Source organism: the organism of the source record quoted next, unplaced genomic scaffold (assembly GCF_019419815.1).
Source record: "Pyrus x bretschneideri cultivar Hongxiangsu unplaced genomic scaffold, Pyrus_bretschneideri_v1 Contig52, whole genome shotgun sequence".
Classification (NCBI taxonomy): Eukaryota; Viridiplantae; Streptophyta; class Magnoliopsida; order Rosales; family Rosaceae; genus Pyrus; species Pyrus x bretschneideri.
Window position 1 is genome coordinate 2,705,668 of NW_025999790.1, and position 26,496 is coordinate 2,732,163.

At 37.4% G+C, this 26,496-nt stretch overlaps 4 protein-coding genes and 1 non-coding gene across 5 annotated transcripts; all 5 read left to right on the forward strand.

Annotated features, from left to right (window-relative positions):
- The first annotated feature begins 52 nt into the window (after nt 1-52).
- LOC125468197 lies at nt 53-4,587 on the forward strand. Its single transcript, XM_048570279.1, has 7 exons — nt 53-583; nt 713-922; nt 1,244-1,432; nt 2,192-2,364; nt 3,369-3,521; nt 3,622-3,703; nt 3,781-4,587. Exons 1-7 carry the CDS (start codon nt 92-94, stop codon nt 4,168-4,170), a joined length of 1,689 nt encoding a protein of 562 aa, XP_048426236.1. The 5' UTR covers nt 53-91; the 3' UTR covers nt 4,171-4,587.
- Nucleotides 4,588-7,068: 2,481 nt separating this feature from the next.
- LOC103961857 lies at nt 7,069-7,619 on the forward strand. The gene has a single exon (XM_018651060.2). The coding sequence runs from the start codon at nt 7,084-7,086 to the stop codon at nt 7,465-7,467; it is 384 nt and encodes a 127-aa protein (XP_018506576.2). The 5' UTR covers nt 7,069-7,083; the 3' UTR covers nt 7,468-7,619.
- A 5,163-nt stretch (nt 7,620-12,782) lies between these two features.
- TRNAN-GUU lies at nt 12,783-12,856 on the forward strand. The gene has a single exon. It is a non-coding gene; the product is annotated as a tRNA-Asn (tRNA).
- Nucleotides 12,857-14,148: 1,292 nt separating this feature from the next.
- Nucleotides 14,149-16,421, forward strand: LOC103961894 (trihelix transcription factor ASIL2). Its single transcript, XM_048570144.1, has 2 exons — nt 14,149-15,084; nt 15,761-16,421. The coding sequence occupies exons 1-2, from the start codon at nt 14,422-14,424 to the stop codon at nt 16,154-16,156; spliced, it is 1,059 nt and encodes a 352-aa protein (XP_048426101.1). The 5' UTR covers nt 14,149-14,421; the 3' UTR covers nt 16,157-16,421.
- A 5,582-nt stretch (nt 16,422-22,003) lies between these two features.
- On the forward strand, nt 22,004-25,360 carry LOC103961858 (thioredoxin-like protein CITRX, chloroplastic). The gene is made up of 4 exons (XM_009374496.3): nt 22,004-22,289; nt 22,641-22,763; nt 24,527-24,607; nt 24,939-25,360. Exons 1-4 carry the CDS (start codon nt 22,053-22,055, stop codon nt 25,053-25,055), a joined length of 558 nt encoding a protein of 185 aa, XP_009372771.1. The 5' UTR covers nt 22,004-22,052; the 3' UTR covers nt 25,056-25,360.
- Nucleotides 25,361-26,496: the final 1,136 nt, after the last annotated feature.

Consider the following 26,496-nt stretch of genomic DNA (forward strand, 5'->3'; position numbering starts at 1 on the left):
CAACTGAATAGGTAGTTGGAATAGGTTCTCCGCATCTTCTGCTTAGTTGTCTTTTACATCTGTGATATTACAGGTGGTTGATGGAGTTCACATGATATTTTTCCCAAAACATAATCCTGATGCTTTAATGAGTGCTTTCTCACTTATGATTTCAAATGGGAAACTTTCTAAATTTGCTCGAACGGTTGCCTCTTCGGGAAGGCTGCTTGCTACGAACTTGCTGGCATCAGAATGCATAACCGGTTATGCAAGGCTTTTGGAGAATGTGCTAAATTTTCCATCAGATGCTCTGCTGCCAGGGCCAATCTCTCAGCTTCAACAGGGTACATGGGAGTGGAATTTGTTAGGGAATGAAATCGATTACAGAACAGGAAATGTTATGGACATTGATGAGCAGTCATCCTGGAAAAACACTGGTGTTGTTAATGCCCTAGAAGAAGACTTGCTGGGTTTTGGTTACTCACCAAACATCTCTGAAAATGTAACTTGGGATTCGGCATTAGATATTCCAACTCAATTAGATTGGGATCTCTTCAAGGAAATTGTAAGCTCGGAAGAATATGAGACATTAGAAATGGAGGAGGTATGTCATTTCCTGAAAATACAGAACTTGTGTGTCTCTAGGTCAATTCCGACTCTTCTTTTCCCTCCCCTTTTATGTTAATATAGTCATTCTCGAAAGACATCTGAAACAGGGCATTCTTTCTTGTAGCTATCAGAAAGAATGGAGAAAGATCCTGGTTTATGGGATGACATATATCGTAATGCTCGAAAAGCTGAAAAGCTTAGATTTGAAGCAAATGAGAGGGATGAGGGTGAACTTGAGAGGACAGGCCAGACAGTATGCATTTATGAGATATACAGTGGGTCTGGGACCTGGCCGTTCTTGCACCATGGCTCTCTGTACCGTGGATTAAGCCTTGTGAGTTCCTTTTTTATTCTTTCTATTTTTTTTTTTTTGTATGCTGTATGTTTTTTAATACCTTCAAGATTCATTATTTTCACTATTCTCTTGGTTAAACTTATCATCTTTTCTAATATCCTATGCTGTATTAAGATGCATTTCTTGTAAGGACAACAATGAAAGCTTTAAACTTGCGTTTACTGTATGCTTTCATTTAATTAACAGCTAGAAACTTTGTTTTAATGCAAAAGCTCCAGTTCTTTTTGAAGTTTCAAAATAATACTTACATCTGAACAGTTGCCTAATGTTTTTTAAATTATCCTACAATGTATGTGGTAGTCAAAAAGAACACAGAGGTCAACATCAGATGATGTGGATGCTGTTGACCGGCTTCCCGTATTGAATGAAACTTACTATCGCAATATTCTCTGTGAGATTGGTGGAATGTTCGCTATTGCAAACAAGGTGGATAGCGTTCATAAGCGACCTTGGATTGGGTTTCAATCTTGGCGTGCTGCTGGTAGTAAGGTATTTCTTATTTTTGGTAATTTTATTCAGAAGCATTTGTCTAATCTCATTTAAGTTCCACAATCAATCTTGTCCGGTGGTCCAAACTGTATATTTAATTGGTTTCTGTTTAATTATTGTCGCTGCAAAAAAATAAAAATAAATAAATAAACAAAGTATAGTCATGTAATTGCCATCCTTGTCGTCCAAGCAAATAGATGAACACAATATTCTGAATAAATATAGAATAATCGGGATCATAAATAGCTATATAACATTTTATGACTTATATTTTGCATGGATGACTCGTGTTTGCCTACAAACATACATTTCTATATAGACACACAAAACTCTAGATTCCTTTGAATGGTTTTGGTGACAGATAAATTGAACAGAAGTATAGTTACAAGGAAACAAATATGGTAGAAGTATTGAAACTTGTACATAATGATTGACGTATGAATTTATGTAGGGGTGTGTGTGTATAATCTATACTCTGTATACATATAATATTGTTCTTTAGGGCACGTTTTGATACATGGGATTTGTTTGGGTTGGGTTGGTTCTATATACGCCCCTCATTTTAAATGGTACAAAATAAGCCTGCATAAGGGTCCCAGCTTATCAGTTGTTTATTAACCCCATGTCTGGTCCAAGCTGATATTGGTGTTGAATAACCCATATCAGTCCTAGTCCAGTCAATCAAACACCTCATAAGTGCATGTAGGCATGCATTGTTCTTTAGTTTGCCATCATATTCATCATTGTTTTTCAAAGCAGGTTGCTTTGTCCAAGAAAGCTGAAAGGGTTTTGGAAGAAGCAATACAAGACAACACAAAAGGTGATGTGATATACTTTTGGGGACGCTTGAACATGAATGGTGGAGTGACAGGAAGTAAAGATGCACTCACGTTTTGGTCTGCATGCGACATCTTAAATGAGGGACACTGCAGGTACTTGTATGGAATATTAGTTGAACATTTCGTGAATGAGATATAACTGTGATTGTTGTCAAGGGTTTGGGAATCTAATAAGTGATGCCATGCTCCACAGAGATACCTCCTTGAATGAGGAATTCTTTGGTGAGGCAGCTGTATGCAACCACTCTCTCACAGTGGGTGGGACAGTGGCCGCATAGGGCTGTCCGGTACAAGAATTTGTCCTTTTAAACAAGTGAGTTTTAACGAAAAGCCCATGGTACTGTTCACTTTAACGAAAAACCACATTTTTACACTAAAAAGTCAAACCTGGTACTATTCACTTTACTCTTTATTTTGTCCTTATCATTAAAACTCATAGTTTTCAAGCTTTTTTCATTAGTTTTCCTTTTAAACAATGGATGTTGGTATTATGAGAGTGAGGTTCCCTATTGTCATCCAATGCCAATGGTACACTTAGAGCCAAAATCCATGGAATAATGAGTCCAGTTGCGTTACTCTATACGGTAAATTTTGGGTATACAATACACTCCAACCACAACTTACCTTTGATGCTAGCTCAGTGGGTCTGGCTGAGGCACATTGGTTTCTCCCGGGTGGTCTTAAGCTCTAAAACCCCAAGATACCAATCTAGCAATTGCTAGTGTGTCCTGCCCTAAAAAATTGTCAGGTTCGGTGGTGGACCTCAGTTTGGAAGCTGTGTGAACGAAGCTGACAGGAATCATGGATTACAAAAGTTAATTTTCTTTATCTACCGACTACTCTCTAATATTGTCAAGCACAAAAATAGAAATACGAAGGTGTAGAGATTTTGTTTTTCATGAACCCAAATGATGGGGGCATTGTCAATCTCAAAATGTGTGCATGGCTGCATGTGCAAAACGTTAATTCATATAGATATTCACACAGATTTATGAGGCATTTAGGTTTCTTATATCCATAAAGCAAATGCCAATGAGTTCATTAATTCATCAGAGTATGATTTTTTTTTTTTTTTTTTTTACTTAAAATGAATGCAGAAACGTTTTTGAAGATGCATTTCGTTGGATGTATAACTTGCCCTCAAATACAGAAGCTCTCCCTCCCATGCCAGAAGATGGTGGTCACTGGTCTGCCTTGCATAGTTGGGTGATGCCAACTCGTTCCTTCGTTGAGTTTGTCATGTTTTCTCGGTAATTTAATCACAACATTTTCTGCTTTTCTGTTACAGCTCCTGAGACAAAGGAACTTGCGGATGATTAATATAACTGAAATTTTGTATTTAAACTACAGGATGTTTGTTGATTCTCTGGATGCCTTACACGCCAATTCTGGCAATAGAAGTATTTGTTTGTTGGGTTCTTCAGAACTTGAGGTATGTTATTTAGATCACGTTTTCTGGTCTCACATGGAGTTTAACATTCGTCACTTACATTTTTTAAATATCAACAGAAAAAGCATTGTTACTGTCGGGTATTAGAAGTCCTTGTGAATGTCTGGGCTTATCATAGTGGACGAAAGATGGTTTTTATAGATCCAATTTCTGGTGCACTGGAAGAGCAGCACCCGGTTGAGCTACGGAAAGGATTTATGTGGGCTAAGTATTTTGATAGTGCATTGCTAAAGAGTATGGATGAAGATTTAGCAGAAGCTGCAGATGACGGTGATCATCCAAGGGAGATGAGGTTATGGCCACTCACCGGGGAAGTGCATTGGCAAGGAATTTATGAGAGGGAGAGGGAAGAGAGATATAGACTAAAGATGGACAAGAAAAGGAAAACAAAAGAAAAGTTATTTGAAAGAATGAGGCATGGATACAGACAGAAGTCACTTGGAGGATAGAAAGGTTATACTTGTAGTTGAAATGGTCTAGTTTCCGTCACACTCGAATTGTGATACAGCTACTGAACACGCTATTTCTCAACTGTGGAGTGCGAAAAGGACTCTCGACGATTGAGGATAAGATTTATTCTTTCTAACAGCGACAGCATGGTCTGGCAAGACGGATTTTGTAGGTATTTTTCTCCGACAGGATATAGATATTCAAAGTGGATGGAAGACGGTAGCTTTTCCAGCGATGGCAGCTCACTTAGCATGTGGGGCATGTACCGTCGCATTTGAAGTGGCAGAGAGATGTCAGGTTTTTGAGCAGTACACACAACATTCGTTGAAATTCTTTTTCACAAATTGACAGCATCATGTATTCTTTTGGCAGTGCTGATAGGAAATTTTGATTAAAATAAAAAGCAGTTGTTGGCAGTTTCTTGTTTTGATTTTTGTCACACTGAATCGACCAGCGATTTTATTGTTCGTGTTGGCAAAGATTCGACAAGATTAACTACTTGTGTTGGCCCAACCGACTATGTTGGTTTGGTTTCGGTTTTGGCTAACCGAGCCAAACTGACCCGCACACATCCCTATTCCACGTTGTGTTGTACATAGAGATGGAATGAATGGAAAACTGCAGAAATGTTATAGGGTAAGAGCATCTCAATCATTCTTTGTGTTTTATAGATGTGTTTAGGACTTTCTCACCGGTGTGTGAGTGCTCCTAATTCCGTCAATCCGCTCAGTCGTCGGCCCTAGCAGTGGCCAGGGTAGGTGGCATCCCTTTTTCTTCTTCTTTTGTCTCTCTTCCCTTATCTGTGCGACTGGCTTTCTCCATGTTTTTCAACCCGTTTTTCATGGTAATCCACCCCTTATGACCTCCGATCTTACCTTGCATCGGCCTCAATTAGAAAGTCCCACTTCGAACCTTCTTTTTCTTCTTCTCCCTCAAGTTTTTCCACCTCCGTGACTTTAATCCAGCCATCTATTGACTTTTCTATTTGCTTCTGTCCTCCATTGTTCTCACACATGTCCGATTCTACAACCATATCTTTCGCCCGCATTTTGCGGATTTCTCGGAAGGTGTGTAGAGCTTCAGCTTGGGTGTACGCACCACCACCTTCCAATTGTATGTCGTTTTCGACTTTGTTGCTGGGGGAAGTTCTTTCCCACTGGCTTCTTCCTTTGGTGGTTGCAGTTTTGATTTGTGTGGTGCTTGGTGGAGGAAGATGGAGCCTTCATCTTTTCTGATTATGGGGCTGTGTTTGGTGCGATCTAGGGCATGGAATGCTGGCTTGTGGTCGACGGCAGGTACTTTGACGGCGGCGAAGGAAGCTAGTCTTTTAGGGATTTTTTGCTTTTGTGTTTTTCTGTTTTGGGCTCTTCCCTCGGGTTGGGTTTTCGTTTAGTGTTGGGGGTTCACTTTTTGTTTTGTGTTTAAAGTGTATTTGGGCCCCCTTGTATGTACTTGTACTCTCTTAGTAATAAAAATTACTTTTGACAATATATATATATATATATATCAAAAATAGTTTTTTGGAAGCTCTTTAAGAAAATTTACTTCAACCAGGGGTTTAGAGAACTGTTGTTAGCACTCCATATACATCCCTGAATCCGAATCTGAACCGAATAATATATATAATATATAGTAGAATAGAGAACTGTTATTAGTATTTCAAAAATTTCATTATGCACTCTCATAAATGTATTTTTCTTTCTAATTATAGAAAGTTTGGAATGCCAAATGAGATTTTTGAAATGCTAATAACAATTTCCATAATATATATAAATATTATATTTATATTTGAGTGAACCTATACTACTATTACCATATTCATTAATCACCGCATAAATATTTAGTATATAATATAATAGTATTCGCTGAACCTTATACTATGTTCATTATGCGCCAAATATCATGCTTATGGGAGATATCAACAACCAACATTATCATTGTTTTATTCAATACTACTATTTTTACACTTGCCAAAATTCATTCATTGTTATGTTTTTTATTATTGGACGTGGCTTGTCACATCCCGGCCCAGACCCCCACCGCATCCCGAGCTCGACTCCATCGTAGCACGATATTGTCCGCTTTGGGCCCTTACCACACCCTCACGGTTTTGTTTCTGGGAACTCACACAAGAACTTCCCAATTGGTCACCCATCTTGGGAATGCTCTTGCCCAAACTCGTTTAACTTCAGACTTGAAGCCAGTGAACTCCCAAAAGGCCTCGTGCTAGGTAGAGATGAGAATATACATATAAGGCTTACAGGATCCACTCCCCTGGGCGATGTGGGATGTTACAATCCACCCTCCTTAGGGCCTTGACGTCTTTGTCGACACACATTCGCCCAGGGATTGGCTATGATACCAAATTGTCATATCTCGGCCTGGGCCCCCACCACATCCCAGACTCAACTCTATTGTAGCACGATATTGTCCGCTTTGGGCCCCTACCACACCCTCATGGTTTTGTTTATGGGAACTCACACAAGAACTTTCCAATGGGTCATCCATCCTGGGAATGCTCTCGTCTGAACTCACTTAACTTCGGAGTTCCTATGGAACCCGAAGCCAATGAGCTCCCAAAAAGCCTCGTGCTAGGTAGAGATGAGAATATACATATAAGGCTTACAAGATCCACTCCCCTGGGTGATGTGGGATGTTACATGGCTATTTAATGACGAAATTAATATCTACTAAATTATTGTGCGTCAATTGGATCAAAATAAATTTTTGTCTTTGAAAGTGAAAAAAAAATATATATATGAAAAGATTGTACTGACAGTTGGTATATTAGTTGTAGTGACAGTTGTAGTTAGAGTTGGCATATAAGATTGGGCCGATTCTTGTTCATCCCCACTGCCGCTCACTCTCGAGTAACCAAAACAAAGAAACAAAGAGAGAATCAGTCAGAAATCATGTTGAAGTTCCTATCGAGAGTGAGGATCGAGTTCAATGCCTTGGACCCCCGAACAGCGTCGTGTCTGGAGTTCCTGGCGCAGTGCAACGCCCGCAAGGCCAAGGAGTCCAACCCCTCCTGCGCCGTCCAAGTCAAGCGCCGCACCGACGACCAGCCCCCCAAGATCACCGTCACCTTCGTCAACGGCGTCGAGCAGGTCTACGACGCCACCGCCACTCCCGCCCAGGACATCCGCAACATGATCCTCGAAAAGGGTCAGAGCCTCGAGACCGAGCAGATGTTCCGCGACGCTGGCGAGTCCTGGCCCGTTATTATCCCCGCCGACGAGCTCTACCAACCGGCCCCCGGCACCAAGGTAAAAGAACTTACATTTTACTCCTAAGGGCCAAGTGCTTTTGTGTGTTAGCGAATGTATCCTTCTTCTGTCTGGCATTTCGTCGAACATGTAACGTGCATTGCTTGAAACTTGTAATTATGCTATTCTTTTGATTGATGTAAATGTTATCACCATTGTTGATTGCTATCCTTGCTGCATGCAGTGCATAACGATCTATGCATACACACACACACATCCCACGTTATAGTGTATGTTTTCCACACTGAATTTCTTCACTTAGTTACTCACAACTGACTCCCAGCTTCATTTATAATCATTCGGTTGATCGATGAAAAAATTCGTTTGGCTTCTTTTAATTTTCCCATTTTCCGTTTGGTGACTGTCTGTTGCTGAATTTCAGATGAAATGAAAGAAAATTGTAATTAAAACTTGAAAATTATTCAATTTTTGAACCCCAGAAAGATAAATCCAAATTATGGTAGTTGTGACACTGATACTGACACTTATATAGCATTTTCTTTAACGTTTGTTTTAAAAATTGCATACAAATCATGATTTCCAAAAGCCTTGGGTCAGCTTTTGGTGTCGTTGTGCTGGGTTTTTGTTGTTCATGTACCTTTTTCTCCCCGTAAGCTGTATTCAATAAGATAAAGGTGGTATAAGTTTTTACATACCTTTTCTTTCATCTCATGACTGGTTGAAGCTTCCATTCGTGACTTATATATGCTTGTGGGTTTTGATAGTGATAGTACAGTCAAGGTCATTTTGTTCTGAAATAGGCTGTTAAACATAAAAGCTCCACAATTTTACATGAGTAAAATGACATATTGAAGCTTTGAAATCCTAATATATTCATCTTCCCAATTACTTTAGTTTGCTCCAACCTCTTATTCAATGTGGTGTCTATTTACAAACATGCAATAAAGACGAAGTAAAAAAAAAAAAAATCCAAGAACGGGCTTTTAATTTGTCTTTACGAGCAGAGATTGAAATATATTAGAGTTTTAAATGCGATTATGCATCTCTATGACAGATTGCGCATACAATACTTATGAATTGAAGCCACATACTCCAAATGATATCGGATCATAGGAAACAAAGCCACGTTACATACAACATGCATGAGTTGACACCATACGTGCGTCTTAAATCTTCTAACAGAAGATAACACACATTTACACAAGTTCATTCCACTAAGTTAGGCTCGAGTTTATACCAAACCTCATTATTGCATGAATGTTTCATTTGGTCGAAAACAAAATAAATGTAAGGATGCCGACAGGACGGATTGCGTCAAACATAGAAGCTCTCAAAAATTGACGAACCAAGATAGATTTTTGTTGCTTATTAATGAATTATAAGATTTTATGAACAAAGAGCAAAGCCTTACTAGTTAACAAACAAACAAAAACAAAAATATAAAAAAAAAATAACTGAAATTTAACTGAAACAAACAAATAAACATCTTCGACTTGTTTATAAGTTGATGCAGACGATGAATCATGTTATCAATCTTCTTCTTCCACCTCTAAAGAAGTTTATGGGTGCTGGACTGCAGGCTTGCATAGAGAGGCTGCATGTTTGATCATGTTGTTTTTAACCATGGAAAAATGGTGCTAGTTTGAATTGTCTCTGGGATGTTGCTTTCGAAAGACTGCTGGATTCTACCGTTTTTCTAAAATTAACTGCATTCTAAATCATAAGAAAATCAATCAAATTTGTACTTTTTTTTATTTACAAATTGGGTCTGAAATGCCTTGTAAAACTAAAATAGCAATGCCAGGAAGTTGCAACTTAATCGGTAAAAGAGAAGGCTGGTTTACCTTTGAAAATTTCTTTTGAGAGAAGAAAACTTGAATAAGAAAGCCTCAAGGGCAACCGGTACATTGTTAACGTTCAAATATAGGAGGTCAACAAATGACTAGTGCGATAACCCTTCGTCAGTGTCGATGTGCTAGTGGTGCAAAAACAAGAAATTGAAGTAGTTCATCTCGAAAATCCAACCTCTTCTTTGGGTTATTCCTCCTCTTTATATGGACCTTGCCTTAGTTCAAAAAATCTTGGGCTTTTTAGTCTCGGACCGCAAGCCATCCTTCCTATGAGCGGCTAACATGTGGAGCGGAGTTAACATCCAAGCATGTCTACTCTTTGGGTTAGAGATGGGTTTAAAAAACTGAAAATCGAAAAAAACTGAAATGAATACCAAACCGAAAGAGAAAAAAACCGAACGAAAAAAAAAAAAACTGAAACTGAAGTAAAGAAACCGAATTGAACCGAAATCTTTTAGTTCAGTTTTGATTTTGATGGTTTGAAAATCGAACCGAACCGATTTAAATATAAATTAATTTTCTTTGTTAATTTAAGTTAGGTATTTATTTTCTATTCCCAATTCTAGCCAATCATCAACTTAATTTTAGACCCAAATATGTTCTATCTCAGCTTGGCTTTTTGGACCAGGTCTCCAGCTAGAATCATCCTTTAAACTAACAACCAGTGTCATGATTTTTTTTTTTGTCAACAGCCAGCCTTCCCATTGTTTTCTAGAGTTTCTGCAATTGTGGCAATAGGCATTTGCAAAGTAGAGAGCTCCACCTTGTGCTATTGCAGACACATCTGCAAATCAATAAAGCGCCATACAAGCATATATATACACATATATTCGTATATAGGCAGAGAACTTCTAGAACTCTCAACTCTCCCCCAGCCGCTGCTTGTGAATATTTAGATTTTCAAAAATAATTTTCAGATTTCAATTTTTTTTTTCATTTTTCTTAAAAAAAAAAAAAAAAAAAAAAACCAAAATTTAAACTAACTGAACAAAAAAAAAAAAAAAAAAGAACCGAACTGAAATTTCGATTTTGGCAAAAAATCGAACCCAACCCTACTTTGGGTTTCCACGTTGAAAAGTTGTTTAGGAGAGGTTCTCATTTGAAGGCGGTCGTAAGGGGATCTGGATCCTCTCCTAAGTTAATGGAGAGGATCCTCCTCATCAATCATCATGGAGCGTTGAATTTTTATCCAACGGTTACAAACAGAGGGTCCCTTTAAAGTTATAATGATTGTAGCCGTTGGATAAAAATTCAACGGCTCACGATGATTGATGAGGAGGATCCTCTCCATTAGCTTAGGAGAGGATCCAAATCCGTCGTAAGGTAGTCATATCGAATACTCCCTATAATTGTTCCCTGTGACTTACCGTGGGCTATCTTCTATGTTGATGGTCCACACATGGCAAGGAGTTTATGTTTGGACTAGACTAGCCTCTTAGAATTTGTGTCGGAAAGCTGTTGGGCCTGACACTTGGTTGAAGCAGACAGAAAGTACTTGTGCCGAGTGCTCTCTTCTATTGATCGGTCGTAAGGTTTTGACAATTCAATGACTTGGTTGCTATGGTTACGACCAATCATGATGCAGTGCTCGGTGCTGAAAACTCATAGGCTGATTTTGTGGGCTTTGTAGCTTGGCCCTTTGTTCTTGTGGTGTCCGTGGACTTCCTCAAAAAGACGTAGAGAATCATAGCTATGCATTATTTTGATAGGACAACAAAGGGTCCATATTAACATACAAAAAGAGTGAAATTGAAATGTCTGCCTTGCACAGGTCGGAATGCATATGACTCTGAACTGTTGATGCATATAACTCGAAATGCAGGAACTATCTAATTTCATGATTGACATTAATAAAACTTAAGAGAATTTTAAATTAAAAGGTTTTGTTGCAAATATTTATTTGTATGGTTGTCCATATTCGTAACCAATTGTGTGGTTAATCTCTTATATATTAATTGTTAACGTAAAGCAGAGACACTTGAGCTTCTCTTTCAAGTTGCTCTTACCCTATATAAAGTGGTCGAATGATAATAAAAGTAGACAATCACATTTCTCCTCCCAATCTCTATATTCTCTCTTGTTTCATAGTTTATTTTAAACACGTTCTTACTTTTTAAGTTTGTCAAGATTTTTACAAGACCCAACTTAATCCCATATTTATTGGCAGTTGATCAGTTTCTTTCCTAAGTCTACTCGAATTCAATTCGACTATACGTCCACTCAATGTTCTTGTTGTATTATGCACATTTGTTTCTTTTTTTTTTTTTTTCCTTTCTTCACGATGATATTGGCTTCTCACTTTCGGTTATCTTGGTTTTATTTGGTTCACTTTTCTTCTAGAGAAAAGATTTCAATTAAAAAGGGAGTGAAAAAAAAAGTGTTGGAAAATTTCCTAGTGCCCTAGTGCTACTTTTGACATCATACGACTTAACAGCAAATTCGTCTTATGCTCCCTCTTAGTAGAAAGTGTTATTATTTCATTAGACATTAAATTTGTGTGCTCACACCAAAGAAACCCTCGCATACATTTAATTTTTCTTTTGTTTGACAACAGTGCATAAACCCGAGAGAAAAAAGAAAGATTACAAAAGAATATCACAAGGTAAGGAGATCCGAATTATATCTGCAACTAGCAACCGACGACAAGGAGAATGAGGGGAATACAATTATTATAAAACAATATATTTACACTAAAAAGAGGGGTGGGGAGGGGAATAACTTGATCACTAATTTGTCATTTACGAAATTTCAACCTAGGACTATTTACTTACAAGTGAAGAGAAATATATAGTACTAAATAGCTATATTTCATATCATATTAATTGTACATGAGGGTGTTAATACCACATTTATGTCAAGATTATTTAAGTGTTTTTTTTTTTTTTTTGAACAAGCAGTATTATTTACATTAAGGGTGGGGGTGTGGGCTAAGCCTTCTGGGTTTAACCATAATAATGTGGTTCAAAACCACATTTGGGAAGAATTAAACTTAAGACATTTTACTTATAAGAAAAGAGAAATACCACTGAATGTAGTTTTTAATTTGTATGGGAATGGAATACAACTTTTCTCTTTCAAGATCATGTGTGAAGATATGATTGTGTTTATAGGGTGTGCATAAATATTCTTGACTTATTAGCCTTAATCGTCTTAGGCAAACACCTAACATTATGCTTATATTTCCTCATGTGTATAAATTATCAATGACAACCTCCACATCAACATAATTTTAGAGTAACCTCTAAATTTTAATTCATGAATGAGACATCAAAATTTGAAACAAGACAAACATGTATACCAATGTTAGGTGTGTTTGCCTTGCCTTGGAGATTTTTAACGACACACTGATACGGAATGTGCTGGTATTTAAATGACTAGACTGAGAAAGTCATAATTTAACTGTCTAACATATCATACATTGGCGCATTGTAAAATTTTCATTTGCGTTGTGAATTAAGAAGTAATTGAGTATTGTGGTAAATTACTTAATCTTGAGTAAAATATTGAAAAGTTGGTAAATACAATAATAAAGCTGGAATAGCTCAGTTGGCTAGAGCGTGTGGCTGTTAACCACAAGGTCGGAGGTTCGAGCCCTCCTTCTAGCGTTTGTTGGTTTTATTTTTTTATTGTTTGCTTCACTTTTAAATAATTTTTTATATTTTGACTCCAGGACTAAGGGGCCATCTTTGTAAAGTCCATTAGTGAAATGACTCAATTACTCTTGAAAAACGTCACATATGATTTGTTTGATGTGATGAAAAAATAGGACGATGTTAGTCGGAGTGGAAATTTTTGGAATCAAAAGTCAATTGAAACCGACCGAACTAGTTGGCCTAGTTATTGAATTTCAGTTATCGACACATTCGATTTGGTTTGGTATAAGTAAGCGACTGTTTAAAGGTTTAAGAACTAATCTCTAAATCCGTAATCAAATACCTAAAAATCAAGAATTTAATTAACTAGAAGATAATTGATTTGATTATATTTTCTGATTTCCTCTAACTTAAAATTTTTAATTCATTCGTTCTGTTATTTTTATTAATGCTCTTAAAATAAGGCTTTTACAATAAAACAAACAAATCAAATTCAATTTGATGGCATGGTCTGGCACTGGCGCTGGCACACCAATGACCAGTCCCACCAACAATGGTCAGGCAGAATCAGTATGTGGTGCCGATAGAACCGTTGCTCCAAAAGGTATCATAACTTACTCAAGTGGTGATGAATCCACCAAAAGTTAAGAAAAAAGGGCATAAATAAAGCAAAGGCCAAAAGGAGGAGGGCACAAAAGAGGAAGCTAAGTTTGAATGGCGGTAGCATATTGGATGGTTGATAATATTGGATGGTGAATTGGTGATTGGGATGGAGGAGTGGGTGACAGACCCACGTGACTGACCCACCACCGCCACCATCACCACCACTTCCCTCCCTCCCTCTCTCTCTCTCTCTCTCTCTCTCTCTCTCGCGTAGGAATAGTGAGGGCCAAGTGGATGTCTTGGTTGGCTTCATATCAACGCTAACAGCCAAAACAACCCAACGACAACAATAAAACCAAACAAACGTACCCACAATCACACAACTCCACCCCAAAAAGTGAAGGGGAAAAGTTTACTGGTTCCTATCATTAACTCATTTGACTAGAGTCATCCCATTTTACTTGGTTGCCCACTTTCATTAAACCTTTCCTTTTCTTTCACTTCCCTTTCTCCTCTCCTCTCTATAATGCTAGTAGGCTAATGGCTTCTCCCTATTTATTTATATTTTGAGACTCAAACTTAAGACCTCAGATGCAAGAAATAATGCTCTTAATCATATAAAAGTAATTTTTGTGTATGTGTCAGACCGTAGTTAAAAGTTAAGGAGGAATGATTATAAGGAACCACAATATTTTTTAAACACAAAACTTCATATGCATAAATAAACGCTCTTAACTACTTGTACTATAAATCTGACCCATTTCTCTCTCTCTCTTACTTTATATTGGCCATTTGTACTTACTTAGCCTTTCATTTTCTCTCTAAAATGCTAGTGGTTCTCCTCTCCCTTTACCATTTCTTGAGCCCAAACTTGTTTGGTGGGAGGAACATGTTAGCAGCTTAAACAAAAGGGTAAAATTTATACTACAAGCATTTGGAGAGAGAGAGAGAGAGAGAGAGAGAGAGAGAGAGAGATGGACGGTGAAACAAACCAAGAAAACCCATCTCTCCCCCCAAACAATCACACCACCACAACCACCAAGGAATTAGAGTCTCCTCCGAGATCAAAACCTCCTCAACAGCCTCCTCTCGGCGGCAGCGGCGGTGACAGGCTCAAAAGAGATGAGTGGAGTGAAGGAGCAGTTGCTAGCCTCCTTGAAGCTTATGAGACCAAATGGGTTCTCAGAAACAGAGCAAAGCTTAAAGGCCATGACTGGGAAGATGTGGCAAGACACGTGTCGTCACGTGCCAACTGTACCAAGTCCCCCAAGACTCAAACTCAGTGCAAGAACAAGATTGAGTCCATGAAGAAACGGTATCGTTCTGAGTCCGCCACTGGTGATGGTTCTTCTTGGCCTCTGTATCCTAGGCTTGATCTTTTGTTACGTGGCAGTGGGACGTCCCCAACCGCGGCGGCAGCAGCTGCTGCTGCTGTTGCTGCAACTGTGCCGCCCCCGCCACTGCCACCACTACAGCTGCTTCATCCACTGCCTCAGAACAATCATCCCTTGATGCTATTGGAGCCATCAGCGCCGCCGCCACTACCGCCGCCACCACCACCTCCTGCTCCTCCGCCACTTATGGGGACTGCCCAGAATTCATTTGGATCCAATGGTGCTGATCATAGGGTGGCCAAGGTCAGTCTACACGGCAACCACCCCCCACCCCCGTCCCCCCCCCCTTTTTTATTTTTAATTTTGTTCTTGTTTTTAGCCATTTCCCTTAAATTATGTTTTGATTTAGCTCTCAAGTTTTGTTAAAGACAGTTGGGTTTGTAATTTTATCACTCATATATTAGGATATTAGAACCAAATATGTCCCACCATGATGCCATAGCAATCATAAAATTGCATATTTTCTAAATGAACACAACAATACCAACGCCGCCTTACCCACTAAGTAGAGTTGGTTGTGTGAAATTTGGAACTGTTACTGCGCTCGGTTTTGCGTCAAGTCATCCGTTAACATTTACAATTTTTGAAATATTTGTGACATTGAATTCACCATAGTTAATTGTGAATGATGATTTAGATGTTGTCTCAAATGCTGGTTTGGAATAATTAGTTACATTCTCACTTGTAACTTGGTCATTATTTTCAAACACATTAGGTAAAAGTTCTAACAACTGTAAACCACTGAGCTCACAAGGAGGTTAATGCCAAAGTGAGATCCTAAACTACCCTAATCTATGGAAAAAGGGATTATTTGAGGGACAATACATTGCTCCGACCAACTGGCCTAACAAAACTGATCTGTATTAAAACTTGTAAGTCTCACTGAGTTAATTTAACCTGTAGTCGTTTTAACATGCAGGAAGATGCAGTGGGGATGAAATTGTCAGACCATGCATCGGACAAGAACCCTTTGGAGGTAGACAGTAGCACACCAGCTCTCTACAGTGACAAGGAACAATTAAGGTCCAAAAGAATGAAGAGGAAAATGGAGAAAAAGAAGCGGCGAAGGCGGGAGGAAGTAGACGTAGCTGAGAGCATAAGATGGCTAGCAGAAGTTGTGGTAAGATCAGAACAAGCAAGAATGGACTCAATGAGGGAGATCGAGAGGATGAGAGTCGAGGCAGAGGCGAAGCGAGGAGAAATGGATCTCAAGCGTACCGAAATCATTGCAAACACGCAGTTGGAGATTGCAAGGTTGTTTGCAGCTGGTGGTGGCAAAGGGGTGGATTCTTCATTGAGAATTGGAAGAAGTTGACGGAGGGAAATGTTGAAACTTTGAGAGTGACATAAATGTACAGAATTTATGTAGCATTGGATATTGAGAGAAAAGAAAGAAAGGAGAACTTTTGGAAGCAAAGGTAAGGGAGATCAACCAATTTCTTACCTCATTGTAATCTACATGTTCTCTCTTTCAGCCAGCAATATCAGTGCCTAGACCTACAAAGTATTATTTACTTAAGTTTTCCCAAATATTGTTATTCACCTCACAATCAATAAGTAAATTTGGGTATATTTGATGAGTTGAGTGAATTATTTTTAATAAAGCCAGCACCTCAATAGAATGGGAAGTGAAATCCCTGCCGGCTTTCTTTTTGGGATGAAGACAAAGACTGTAGTTTCATTGTCTGTCAAACACTTTCTTTAAGTTTTCTCCAATAAAAAAAAAAAAAAACACTTTCTTTAAGTTCACGGCCAGAATCAAAAGCGAAAGGCGGTGCTGTGGGTTGATTGAATGGATTCACAAACAATTCATGTCATGTAATTAACATATAAATACAAAAAAAAAAAAAAAAAAAGATAAGAAATATCATAATCCATTTGTTGGTGAAATAAAAATGTTCGGCTTTCTTTTTTTTTGGATGTTGAGTTCGAAATATGGAGCTGCCATTTTAGTCACTGGTTTTTTCTTATTTTTCAAATTTACTTCTAAACCATCTGTCTAAATGCATATAAAGTTAAAAAACTCAAGTCCCTTTGTGATCTATTTTTTCTTTCAACTTCCCAATCTCTTCATTTATATCGAATGTTTAAACCAACTATCACATAGTCTTGAAAATTGTATTTTAAGGTAATCAAAACTTTGAAGTTATATTTTGCTTTTCAATAATTTTTTATTCAATGAATTATTTTAATATTTGATTCGGTAGTGTGATGTTGATTTTAGATAAAAACACAAGATGAACAATTGGCGTTGTGGAATTTATTATACTCGTCAATCAAGTTTTATTGTTCTTCACTCTCAATTTTAGACTATTGACTACAAACATTTAGAGCTCGTTTGGATATACTTTTAAAATGACTGAAAGCACTTAAAGTGCTTCTAAAAACATTTTCTCTAAAAGTACTTTCAGTTATTTTAAAAGCACATTTAAACGAGCCCTTAGTACATTTGCGTCTAAAAACATGAAATATGTAATGTTTAAGTAGTGTTTGTATATTTATCTTCTTTTGATATTAATTTTTAATGATATTTGATGTAGAAATAGAATTTTTTTATTTATTTAGCGAATTCTTTTTTTATACATGTCAATGACAATGAACCAGGGATCAGAGAACTTTAGAGCCTCACTTCAAAAGCTCGCCTAGGCCCCCAAATTCTTAAGGTTGGCCCTAGTTGAAAAGACATAGAGCGCGCAATGCCTTGAACCCAAAACCACCGTAAGAAGTTCGTTGACCGCAACCAACATCATAAGTAGACGGGTAGAATGCTAAATGCGATATAAACATCAAAATATAAATGGGTAGTATTCTAAAAATTCTCACCTAGACGCTCAATGGATGGCAACCGCTCGACTAATCTCTAAGCGTTTGAAAATTAATATGTCTAGGCACCCACCTAAGTTGCAACTCTTACTTAGACAGAAAATATGTAACTTTATTTGTGTTTTTTTTTTTATAAATTAATTGTAAAAGACTTGATGAATACTTTGATGAACACGCATTATATGTTTGTTCCCCATGTTTTCAACATCTTATAATACTTTATAATCTATTTGTCAATCTATTTATGCTAATATAGTTATGTATTTTTTAAGTATATGTAGACGTTTATGTACATGTTATATAATAAATTTAATTAAAATTGAAAAAATCCCTAGCTCGTGCCTAAACGCCTAAATGCCTAGGCACTAAACCCGTGCGGGCCGCCTAACTAGCACATTTTAAAACCAACATAGTAAAACGGATCTTTCATACGCAACATCATTGAAATGATATGGCATTGACCTGTCCAATTTCATGAAGGAGTAGGCAAAACCTTCTTTTATTGCTTTCGGAGTGACGTGAGAAATATGAAAGTTGGTAGTGTTATCTTAATATAAGTAGAACAACTCCATCCCCATAAGAACATTAACTACAAACAGAAAAAAAGAAATTGAAAGTTGGCTTAACAACGTAGCTATAGTAACTAATTAGTTCCTAGTGTTAGTATTTCTCTTCAAAGTTAACAGAGTTTGCAATTGAATTCTTCTTTTTTGGTTGATAAATGAAGAGACAAAATAACATGTTTACTTATGAGATAGTGATTTCACAAATTATTTTTAGCTTCTTACACACTATGTTTAATCTTTGTAATTGATTATGTGTTATTATTCAACTCAATGTGACACACCCCAATCGGAGTCGAGGCGTGCTGGCCGTCACGTGAGGGTGACGTAGCCATGTGCACAGTGCGGAAGCAAAAGATAGTAATAAAAGTACGAATAAATAAAAACCAAACTACAAAACAATGTAGTTAACGTACAAGTGTAAGTGTGAAAAAACAATATTCAGAGCACAGAAAGCCTATTGCAGTCCAGAGGAACAAACACTAACTAAACACACCCAGAGGTGGTCCTACATTTGTGATAATCTGTCAGATATGCCGTGGATTTCTCGTAAGCCATCAAAAGAGCAAACTAAACTAGAACCTGGAGGGGTGCAAAACAAAATGTGTGAGTGGGCAAAAACAAAGCTTTTCAAACTCATTTCATTATCAAAAGTTCTAACCCCTCGCCGTAAAACCTGTATAGTTTCCCAAAAAATAGAATATACACATATATCGAAAACATATTCAGAAATATGCCATGTCGAATGCCTCCACATAAAATGTAAGTAACCCAGGTAATGTTAATCAATGCAAGTAATATGTCAGCCGAAGTCACCTAACGTGACATGTACGTCTGAATCTAGAGCTCAAATCCTCAACTCACTAACTATACCTGCACACGAGTTGGAACCACCTAAAGTGGTCTGTACGACAGGACTGGGTGTAAATAAATACGCTCAAGTGCTACAATCACGTGAAGACTGGGCGAATAATCGCAGGTTACCTACGAGCCGGAACCATCTATAGTGGTCTGTACGACAGACTGTGCACCTAACTTGGATCCAAGATGAGCGTGTGGTGTGGGAGGTGAACATCACGTGAAGGACTGTGCCCTACTCTGGGCGGGAGCACTAACATCGAGGGTGTAGGTTATGAGCTCTCTATGCCTCTCACATAACCACTCATTCACAATTATAAACCATAAACTTACATGACACTTACCTGTGCGTCCGCAACACTAATCATAAATATATGCAACTACTAATGCATAAATAAATAGGCAAACGCAATGCATGAGATTTAAAACATATAAACATTCCATTTCATTTTCTGGGAAAAACCATAAGTATATGGGTATATACGAAAAATCAAAAGCCCACTCACTGATATGTGGAAGGGTCGTAACCCCCTTGCCTCGAGTGACTGCGCTTGTCCTCAGGATAGGTCTCACCTATATGTGAAACAACTATAAAAACGTCAATTTAAAGCACATAACCAAAAGTATGTAATAACTTCTCATACAATGCTCAAACGGGGTGTGTGAATACATCAACGTGAGCTACTCAACCTCACGAACATCCCCATATTTTTAAAATAATTTTTCGAGGCTCCATGCGCCGCCACGCGACTGCGAGGGCACGGCCCTACGCGTGGCCAAAACTAACGGATTCTCTAACCGCCGTTAGGGAATATTCCGTTAAACCCTAACAGATTCCGTTAAAACTAACCTGACGCCGTTAAGAATATACCGTTAACTTAACGAAATATTTCCTTGTCTTCTCCGGTGAGTCTCACTGGCCGCCGCCGTCCATTGTCGTCAGCGTCGCCGTCTGCAACTCTAATTCTCGTGGAAAACTGGAAAATTTTCAAAACTTCATATCGTCTTCATTTCTCAACCAAATTCCATGAAATTGGTACCACAATGAAGCTTACAACGAGTAGAACAAAACCTTGCCACTTTGAAGCCCTTAAATTCAAGGAATATCGCCGGAGAAACCACGAAATTCCGGCCAAACCTGCAACTCGCCACTCTTGGCCTTCCTGACGTCCAATTTCTTCCAAAATGCTTCTCTGAGCTTCGTGAGAGTATTCTAAAGCTTCCTATGACCTTAAAAACTTCTAAAACCCCCATGATCACGTGTACATGAACAGTGCACAAAATCGGAGTTCCTTGGTTCTTAGGTTTTCGAGGGTTTCACGTCTAAAAACTGGTATAGATGAGTTCGTGATGACGAGATGAAGGTGATGGTACTAAACACGAGCTCGATCTGCACAGAAATGGGTTGGTTTGGTGTTGTCCGTACGACTTCTACGACGTTGCAGAAAATTGAAAGAGGGAGGAGAGAGAGAGAGAGAGAGAGAGAGAGAGAGAGAGAGAAGGCACGGGAGTGTGTGGTCCTAGACTGAGTCAACAACCAAAAGAAACAACTAAACAACACCCCACAACACCAATTAACGTCTAAGGGCATTTTAGTCTTTTCACACCTATGGTACAAATGATTCAGACAGGCTGTCACACAATGACTATAAATAAAGAAGAATATGCGAGGAGCTAAAAAATGTGTGTGATAATCACTCCCTTATTTATTTGGAATGAAAATTAGAATGATGGAAATTTCCTGTTTATTATTTTGGATTCATAATTGTTGAAGCGTTTATTAACACACATAGAGTTAAAATATTTTTGAGGTTTAGTCATCATCCTCTATTTATGATTGGGGTCGTTGGCAACCTCTCATCCACCCTCTGAGGTTAGTTTCATCCTCTATTTAGTGCTTTATGTTAATGAAACTTATTATGATTGACAAAAAATATTAAAATCGATAATTCAATATTTAAAAAAATCAGGAATTAGATTGATGGAAAGTAAACATATTGTAGAAGTAAATACATGCTTGTTCTCCTAAATATCATATTAGTAACTCATCATTCAATCTCAATCTAATAGCAGGTGATCATTTCCATTATAGTAGGATTAAGATGGAATTATAGGCACTGTTCTAAAAATCCTTTTCTAGCATCGTCTAGGCGTACCTCCCCGACCACGCCCTCACGGCTTTGTTTCTGGGAACTTACACGAGAACTTCCCGATGGGTCACCCATCCTGGGAATGGTCTCGCGCGCTACTCGCTTAACTTCGGAGTTCCAATGGAACCCGAAACCAGTGATCTCCCAAAAGGCCTCGTGCTAGGTAAGGATGGGAATATACATATAAGGATCACCCATGGGCGATGTGGGATGTCACACTAGTCACCGTCCCGATTAATGCCTAGGCGTTAGAAAATTAAGAAAGAGCACCTAAACCTACTGAGTCACCCGCCTAGCCTGCCTAGGTTGTGACTCACTTAGACAGAAAATAGATAACTTTCATTTTGCATTTTATTTTTTTCAATAAATTATAAGAGACTTGTTGAATACTTAAATGAACACACATTATATATTTGTTTCCCATATTTTATTATGGTCCAATAGCTCATAATATATATATATATATATATATATATATCATTCTATTTTGTAGTTTATGATGAAATTATATATATTTTAAGTATAAATAGACACTTATTTACACAACATATAATAGATTTAATTAAATCCGCGACCCTGTCTAGCCGCTTAGTCGCTAAGCCTCAACTCACCACCCAACTAGCGCTTAACGTATATTAGAACTTTGATTATAGGTGGCTACTATTTTCTTTTTGCATGGGCTTGGTTAACTTCATAGTCCTCCAGCAACTCCAACCCAAGTCAGCCCAGTAACCGTATTTAAAACAGAACAGTTTCTTGTTTGTCCACTAGAGTTCAAATAGTGTAGAAAGGATTACTCTTTGAGCTCTGTAGAAAGATGGCTCTCTTCCAAACACAAACAACACCTCCTATCCACAGCCATGGCGTTAGCTTCAAAACCCACAGCCACTCTCCCATGGCCATACCATTTCATCCCCCACCGCCTTCCCTCCCTCTTTCTCTCTCCTCCATTAGAACCCACCAACAAGACTCACTCTTTTCTCCCTTAACAGTGAAAAGAAAGTTGCTTTGCAGACCCCCTCGTGGTAAACATGTTAGAGAAGATTATCTTGTGGTAAGTTCTTCCTGCAAATTCTTATTTACTTTAGCACTTTAATTACCCATTACAACTTGGTCATATTTTCTTTAATTCATGAGTTTTTCCTCCTTAAAAGTGGTAATGGTTTGATGGGTTGGTTTGCGTTTCCAAATTATTTATCTGTTAGGTATGAAAAATGCAGTAAAGTGAAGAACTAGGACATTTAACTTTACTTCTGGTTGGGAAATGGGAAAGCATGGAAATTTTCTTTTCATTTGGCTTTGTTTGGAAACCAACTTGGGATTTGGAGTTTCATTTGTATTTTCCTTTTTGTTACCTCATGAATTATTAATTTGAGCTTATTTAAATTTTGTTTTGAGAGGGCAGAAGAAGGTGTCGGCGGAGGAGGTTCAGGAACTGGTAAAAGGAGACAGAAATGTACCCATTATTGTTGATTTCTTTGCAACATGGTGTGGACCCTGTATATTGATGGCTCAAGAACTTGAAATGGTATGCTCTATCATATGCATACCAGTGTTAGTTATGCTGCTTTCTATTCATATCTGGGGTTTTTGTTTAAAGCTTTAATGGTTTATATGTCGTAATATTACTACTTTTATATGGATTCAAACTGTTTGTTGGAGAAATTAGAGTTCACGCAACTGAAATACGAAGCTTTCTAGACCTTCCTAACTAATCTTATATGTGTGTTGTGGTGATTGAAACCATTTTACACGAAATATGCGTGTCTACTCTGCATACATATCTGCATCTTTATCTAGCATGAAATATAATAAAAGGATCCACTATTTTGTAAAACCTCATAGCTGTTTGATATTTGATTGTTTGAATTTAACTTTAGAAGTACACTTCTTTAATTAGGTGGTAAATGGAGAAAATTCCATTGTCCTACATGTTTAATTGGATGACAATATTCTTCAAAGGAATGTGCTTTTGATGGTTATTGGATGGGATCTGTACTTTTATTCTAGTGTTGTTAGCTTCTTTTCCTGTTGAATGCTACGTTTGCAACGCATAAGTGTGAAGTACAAGTATATTTCCTAGATAGCAGTTTCAACAAAGGAGGCAGTCTTCTTGTGGTTTTTATCATACAAACGGTTTGTTCATAGTGAAGTCTATGCACCATGATTGCTACCTTAAGATTTTAATTTAATGTACCAGATGTTGTGAAGTTGACAAAGGATTGGAGTATTTCTGATGTTGTTGTGTTCACAGTTGAAGAACAAATTTACTTGATAAGAGATGACATTCAAATAGAAAGAATAACATGGTTCTCTTTTTCTCTAAGTATTGTCTATGACATTTCATGAAATGAACTAGAGGCATTAGCTTTATTTCATCACATATTATGTGAATCCTGCAATGCGGAATTTAAGCATGACACTTATTTCACCAAAAATTTAGTAAGCGTGTCTCCTTATTGAGTCTCAGGTTCAAATCTATGCAAGCCAAGAGTAAAATGGATAACTAAATCAATATACATAATTTTGAACAGTTTAATATAGTAAGCCCAATATTTCAGTTATTTTTTTATAAGATTTGGAAATCCAGGTAACTAAATACTGTATGCAGTGATGCTGTCTTTGTAGTTCACTTCATTCTAGAACTCGTGAGAGAAAATAACTGATCTTATGAGCTATAGACGATGGGCTGATGAGTCAAACTTCTAGCAGATAGCCAAAGGAAACTATGATTATCCATCTCAGTATCTGAACAAAGCCAAATAAGAATATTCATATGCGCATAATTCTTTTGAAATTGAATGTAGCTATACCGCAGTGGCAGGAAGTAATCAGGCTTATGCACGGGTTCAAATTTCACCGATTCCTCTCTCCCTCCCCCTAACAGCTAATAATTTAATCACTACTTCCTATGATTCTCACATTTATTTGCTTTTGGAATACAAACACGGTAAAGTGTCAATGCCATTTGATTATCATGGACCATCTGTTGTTTTATATAATCAGCCATTGGAAACCAAAATGCTTTCAGAACTGAAGTCGCTTTTTTATTTTGTGGACCTTTTGATTTGCGATTCAAACATTTTTGGATGATGTAGAGTAATCCACTTCGGATCTAAATTTGTTAATTTTATTTTCTCTAAGATCTTGCGTTCACCTAAGTTGCATTTTTGACGTGGGTCGTAAAAGTTTCATACAGCAAGTATACATAATAAAAGTACCTGACCGGTACTGATTTCTAATGTTTGCAAACATGTGAGTAATGATAAAAACTTTCAATTTTCACAACAGCTTGCTGTGGAGTACGAGAGCAATGTAAGAATTGTAAAGGTTGACACGGATGATGAGTACGAATTTGCACGGGACATGCAGGTAATTGCCTTCTAATTTAACTTTGCTCTATAGTTTTACTCTCTCTATTCTCTCATCTTCTTTGGTGCTCTGAAGTCTGAAACCCTTATGAGCCTTACAGATTTACGTGTCTGTACCTAGATTTGTTCATAGAAAAATAGTTCTACATTATACGAGATTTTTCTCTAGTCTCAATGATAAATATTGTAGATAAACTGGGTGGATTTTTCTTATATCTCTGCTTGAAGATCTATGTATATTTGTTTCGCTATTGTTTTGGAGTTTTAAGTGATGTTTGAACGTAGTGGAAAAATAATTGGCAAACGAATACTTACTGAACTCGTTGGATCAGGTACGAGGATTGCCGACATTGTTATTTATAAGTCCAGATTCAAGTAAAGATGCCATACGTACTGAAGGGCTCATCCCATTACAGATGATGCGGGATATCATTGATAACGACATGTGAAGTAGCCCGTGGCTTATTTCTGCATAAATTTGGGGAGCATGGGTATGGTGCTGGTACAAACTTTACCATTACTGTTCGAGGTCTGTTGTGTTCTGATTTACTAACTGAAATTTTGCCGAGGAGTGAACAATTTAGTAGCCATAAACGTAATGAGATGGTACCCTAAACGTAAGGATGCACGTCCAACACACATCCTTGTTATTACTGTTTTGTGATGGTACCCTAAACGTAATGAGATTTTACCCCTTTTTGTTAAGCTGCAAGTTCATGGCAGATAATCAAATCAGTTGTTTGCGTGTTGTTAATGTTCTGAATTAGTGCCTTGCTGGATATCCCATGTCTTTGTTAAATAGATATTGTGGAGGCAGAAGGCAGAGATCATGTGGGCCAAGGAAGTGGGAGATAGCACTAATATGATTTTTAGTACTTGCACAAGTAGGGTTAAAATCACTTAAAATATTTGTAAGAATACAAGGTAATTGTAGTATAATTGCTTATGCAAGGTCGTTGTTCTCAAAGATTGTTTGACTAATTTGTAATTAAAAAACCGATTTTTATCAAAGTTTTGAGATTTTTGAATTTGAAAAGATTAAATTAACAATAACAATAAAAGAAATTTAGAAGTTTGGAAATAATGGCAACAAGAAGAGAAACGTTTTTAAATTAAAATCAATTAAGGGAAATACTAGGGTTTAGCAGTCACTGTTAATAATCCTATGCAATTTTATCAATTACTTATAAATTTTCACATACATGCTTTGAATGTTATGTTTTCTTAATGCATATTTTCCTCGTGATGTTTAAGTGAAAACATATATCTAACATGCAATCCGTCTGTGATGTTCAAATTAAATATAAATACGCATAACTCATTAAGTTTTGTGAAAATCCTTTGAAAAACCATGCAACCCTTAAGAGCATGATGTTCGCCTTAAAGGGAACTTACAATTACTAATCACAAGAAGCCCTCCTCAATTTCAGGGTGATGTGCCACCAAAAATTGTATCAAATTGCTTATCTAAATATCCTAATGGTAATCAATCATTAAAATATATAAATAGTTTTAATCGCGGTGATTAATAATTCAAAGCAAGCATGCATCCATTGATAAGGAAATTAATAAAATTACATATTCATGTTAAGGCTCATGGCGTAACCTTAGCAAAAGGAATTAGTTACGCATACTCATAATAAAAATCAAAGAAAATATCATTAACTAGAAAAGGAATTGAAAACACCTTGTAGGTAAAAATATGAAATTCTCCAAAGCTTTGCTAAGTTCTCTCAATGTTGCGTCGAGAACCCTAATGGCTAAAAAGTCTTATTTATACTACTCCAAATTAAAACCCTCATCAAAAAAGTTTTCTAAAAAACTAGGAAATAAAATAATAAAATGATAAATAGGAATTACATTCCTATTTGACTAGGAAATCTACTCAGC

Excerpts from the sequence above, each read along its gene's own strand:
- LOC103961857 (XM_018651060.2), top strand. The coding sequence starts at position 7,084 with ATGTTGAAGTTCCTATCGAGAGTGAGGATCGAGTTCAATGCCTTGGAC.
- LOC125468197 (XM_048570279.1), top strand. The coding sequence starts at position 92 with ATGATATTTTTCCCAAAACATAATCCTGATGCTTTAATGAGTGCTTTC. Across the intron at positions 1,433-2,191 it reads GGCGTGCTGCTGGTAGTAAG|GTTGCTTTGTCCAAGAAAGC; the intron begins GTATTTCTTATT and ends TTTTCAAAGCAG. Across the intron at positions 2,365-3,368 it reads TTAAATGAGGGACACTGCAG|AAACGTTTTTGAAGATGCAT; the intron begins GTACTTGTATGG and ends AAATGAATGCAG.
- LOC103961894 (XM_048570144.1), top strand. The coding sequence starts at position 14,422 with ATGGACGGTGAAACAAACCAAGAAAACCCATCTCTCCCCCCAAACAAT. Across the intron at positions 15,085-15,760 it reads CTGATCATAGGGTGGCCAAG|GAAGATGCAGTGGGGATGAA; the intron begins GTCAGTCTACAC and ends TTTAACATGCAG.
- LOC103961858 (XM_009374496.3), top strand. The coding sequence starts at position 22,053 with ATGGCTCTCTTCCAAACACAAACAACACCTCCTATCCACAGCCATGGC. Across the intron at positions 22,290-22,640 it reads TTAGAGAAGATTATCTTGTG|AAGAAGGTGTCGGCGGAGGA; the intron begins GTAAGTTCTTCC and ends TTGAGAGGGCAG. Across the intron at positions 22,764-24,526 it reads TGGCTCAAGAACTTGAAATG|CTTGCTGTGGAGTACGAGAG; the intron begins GTATGCTCTATC and ends TTTTCACAACAG.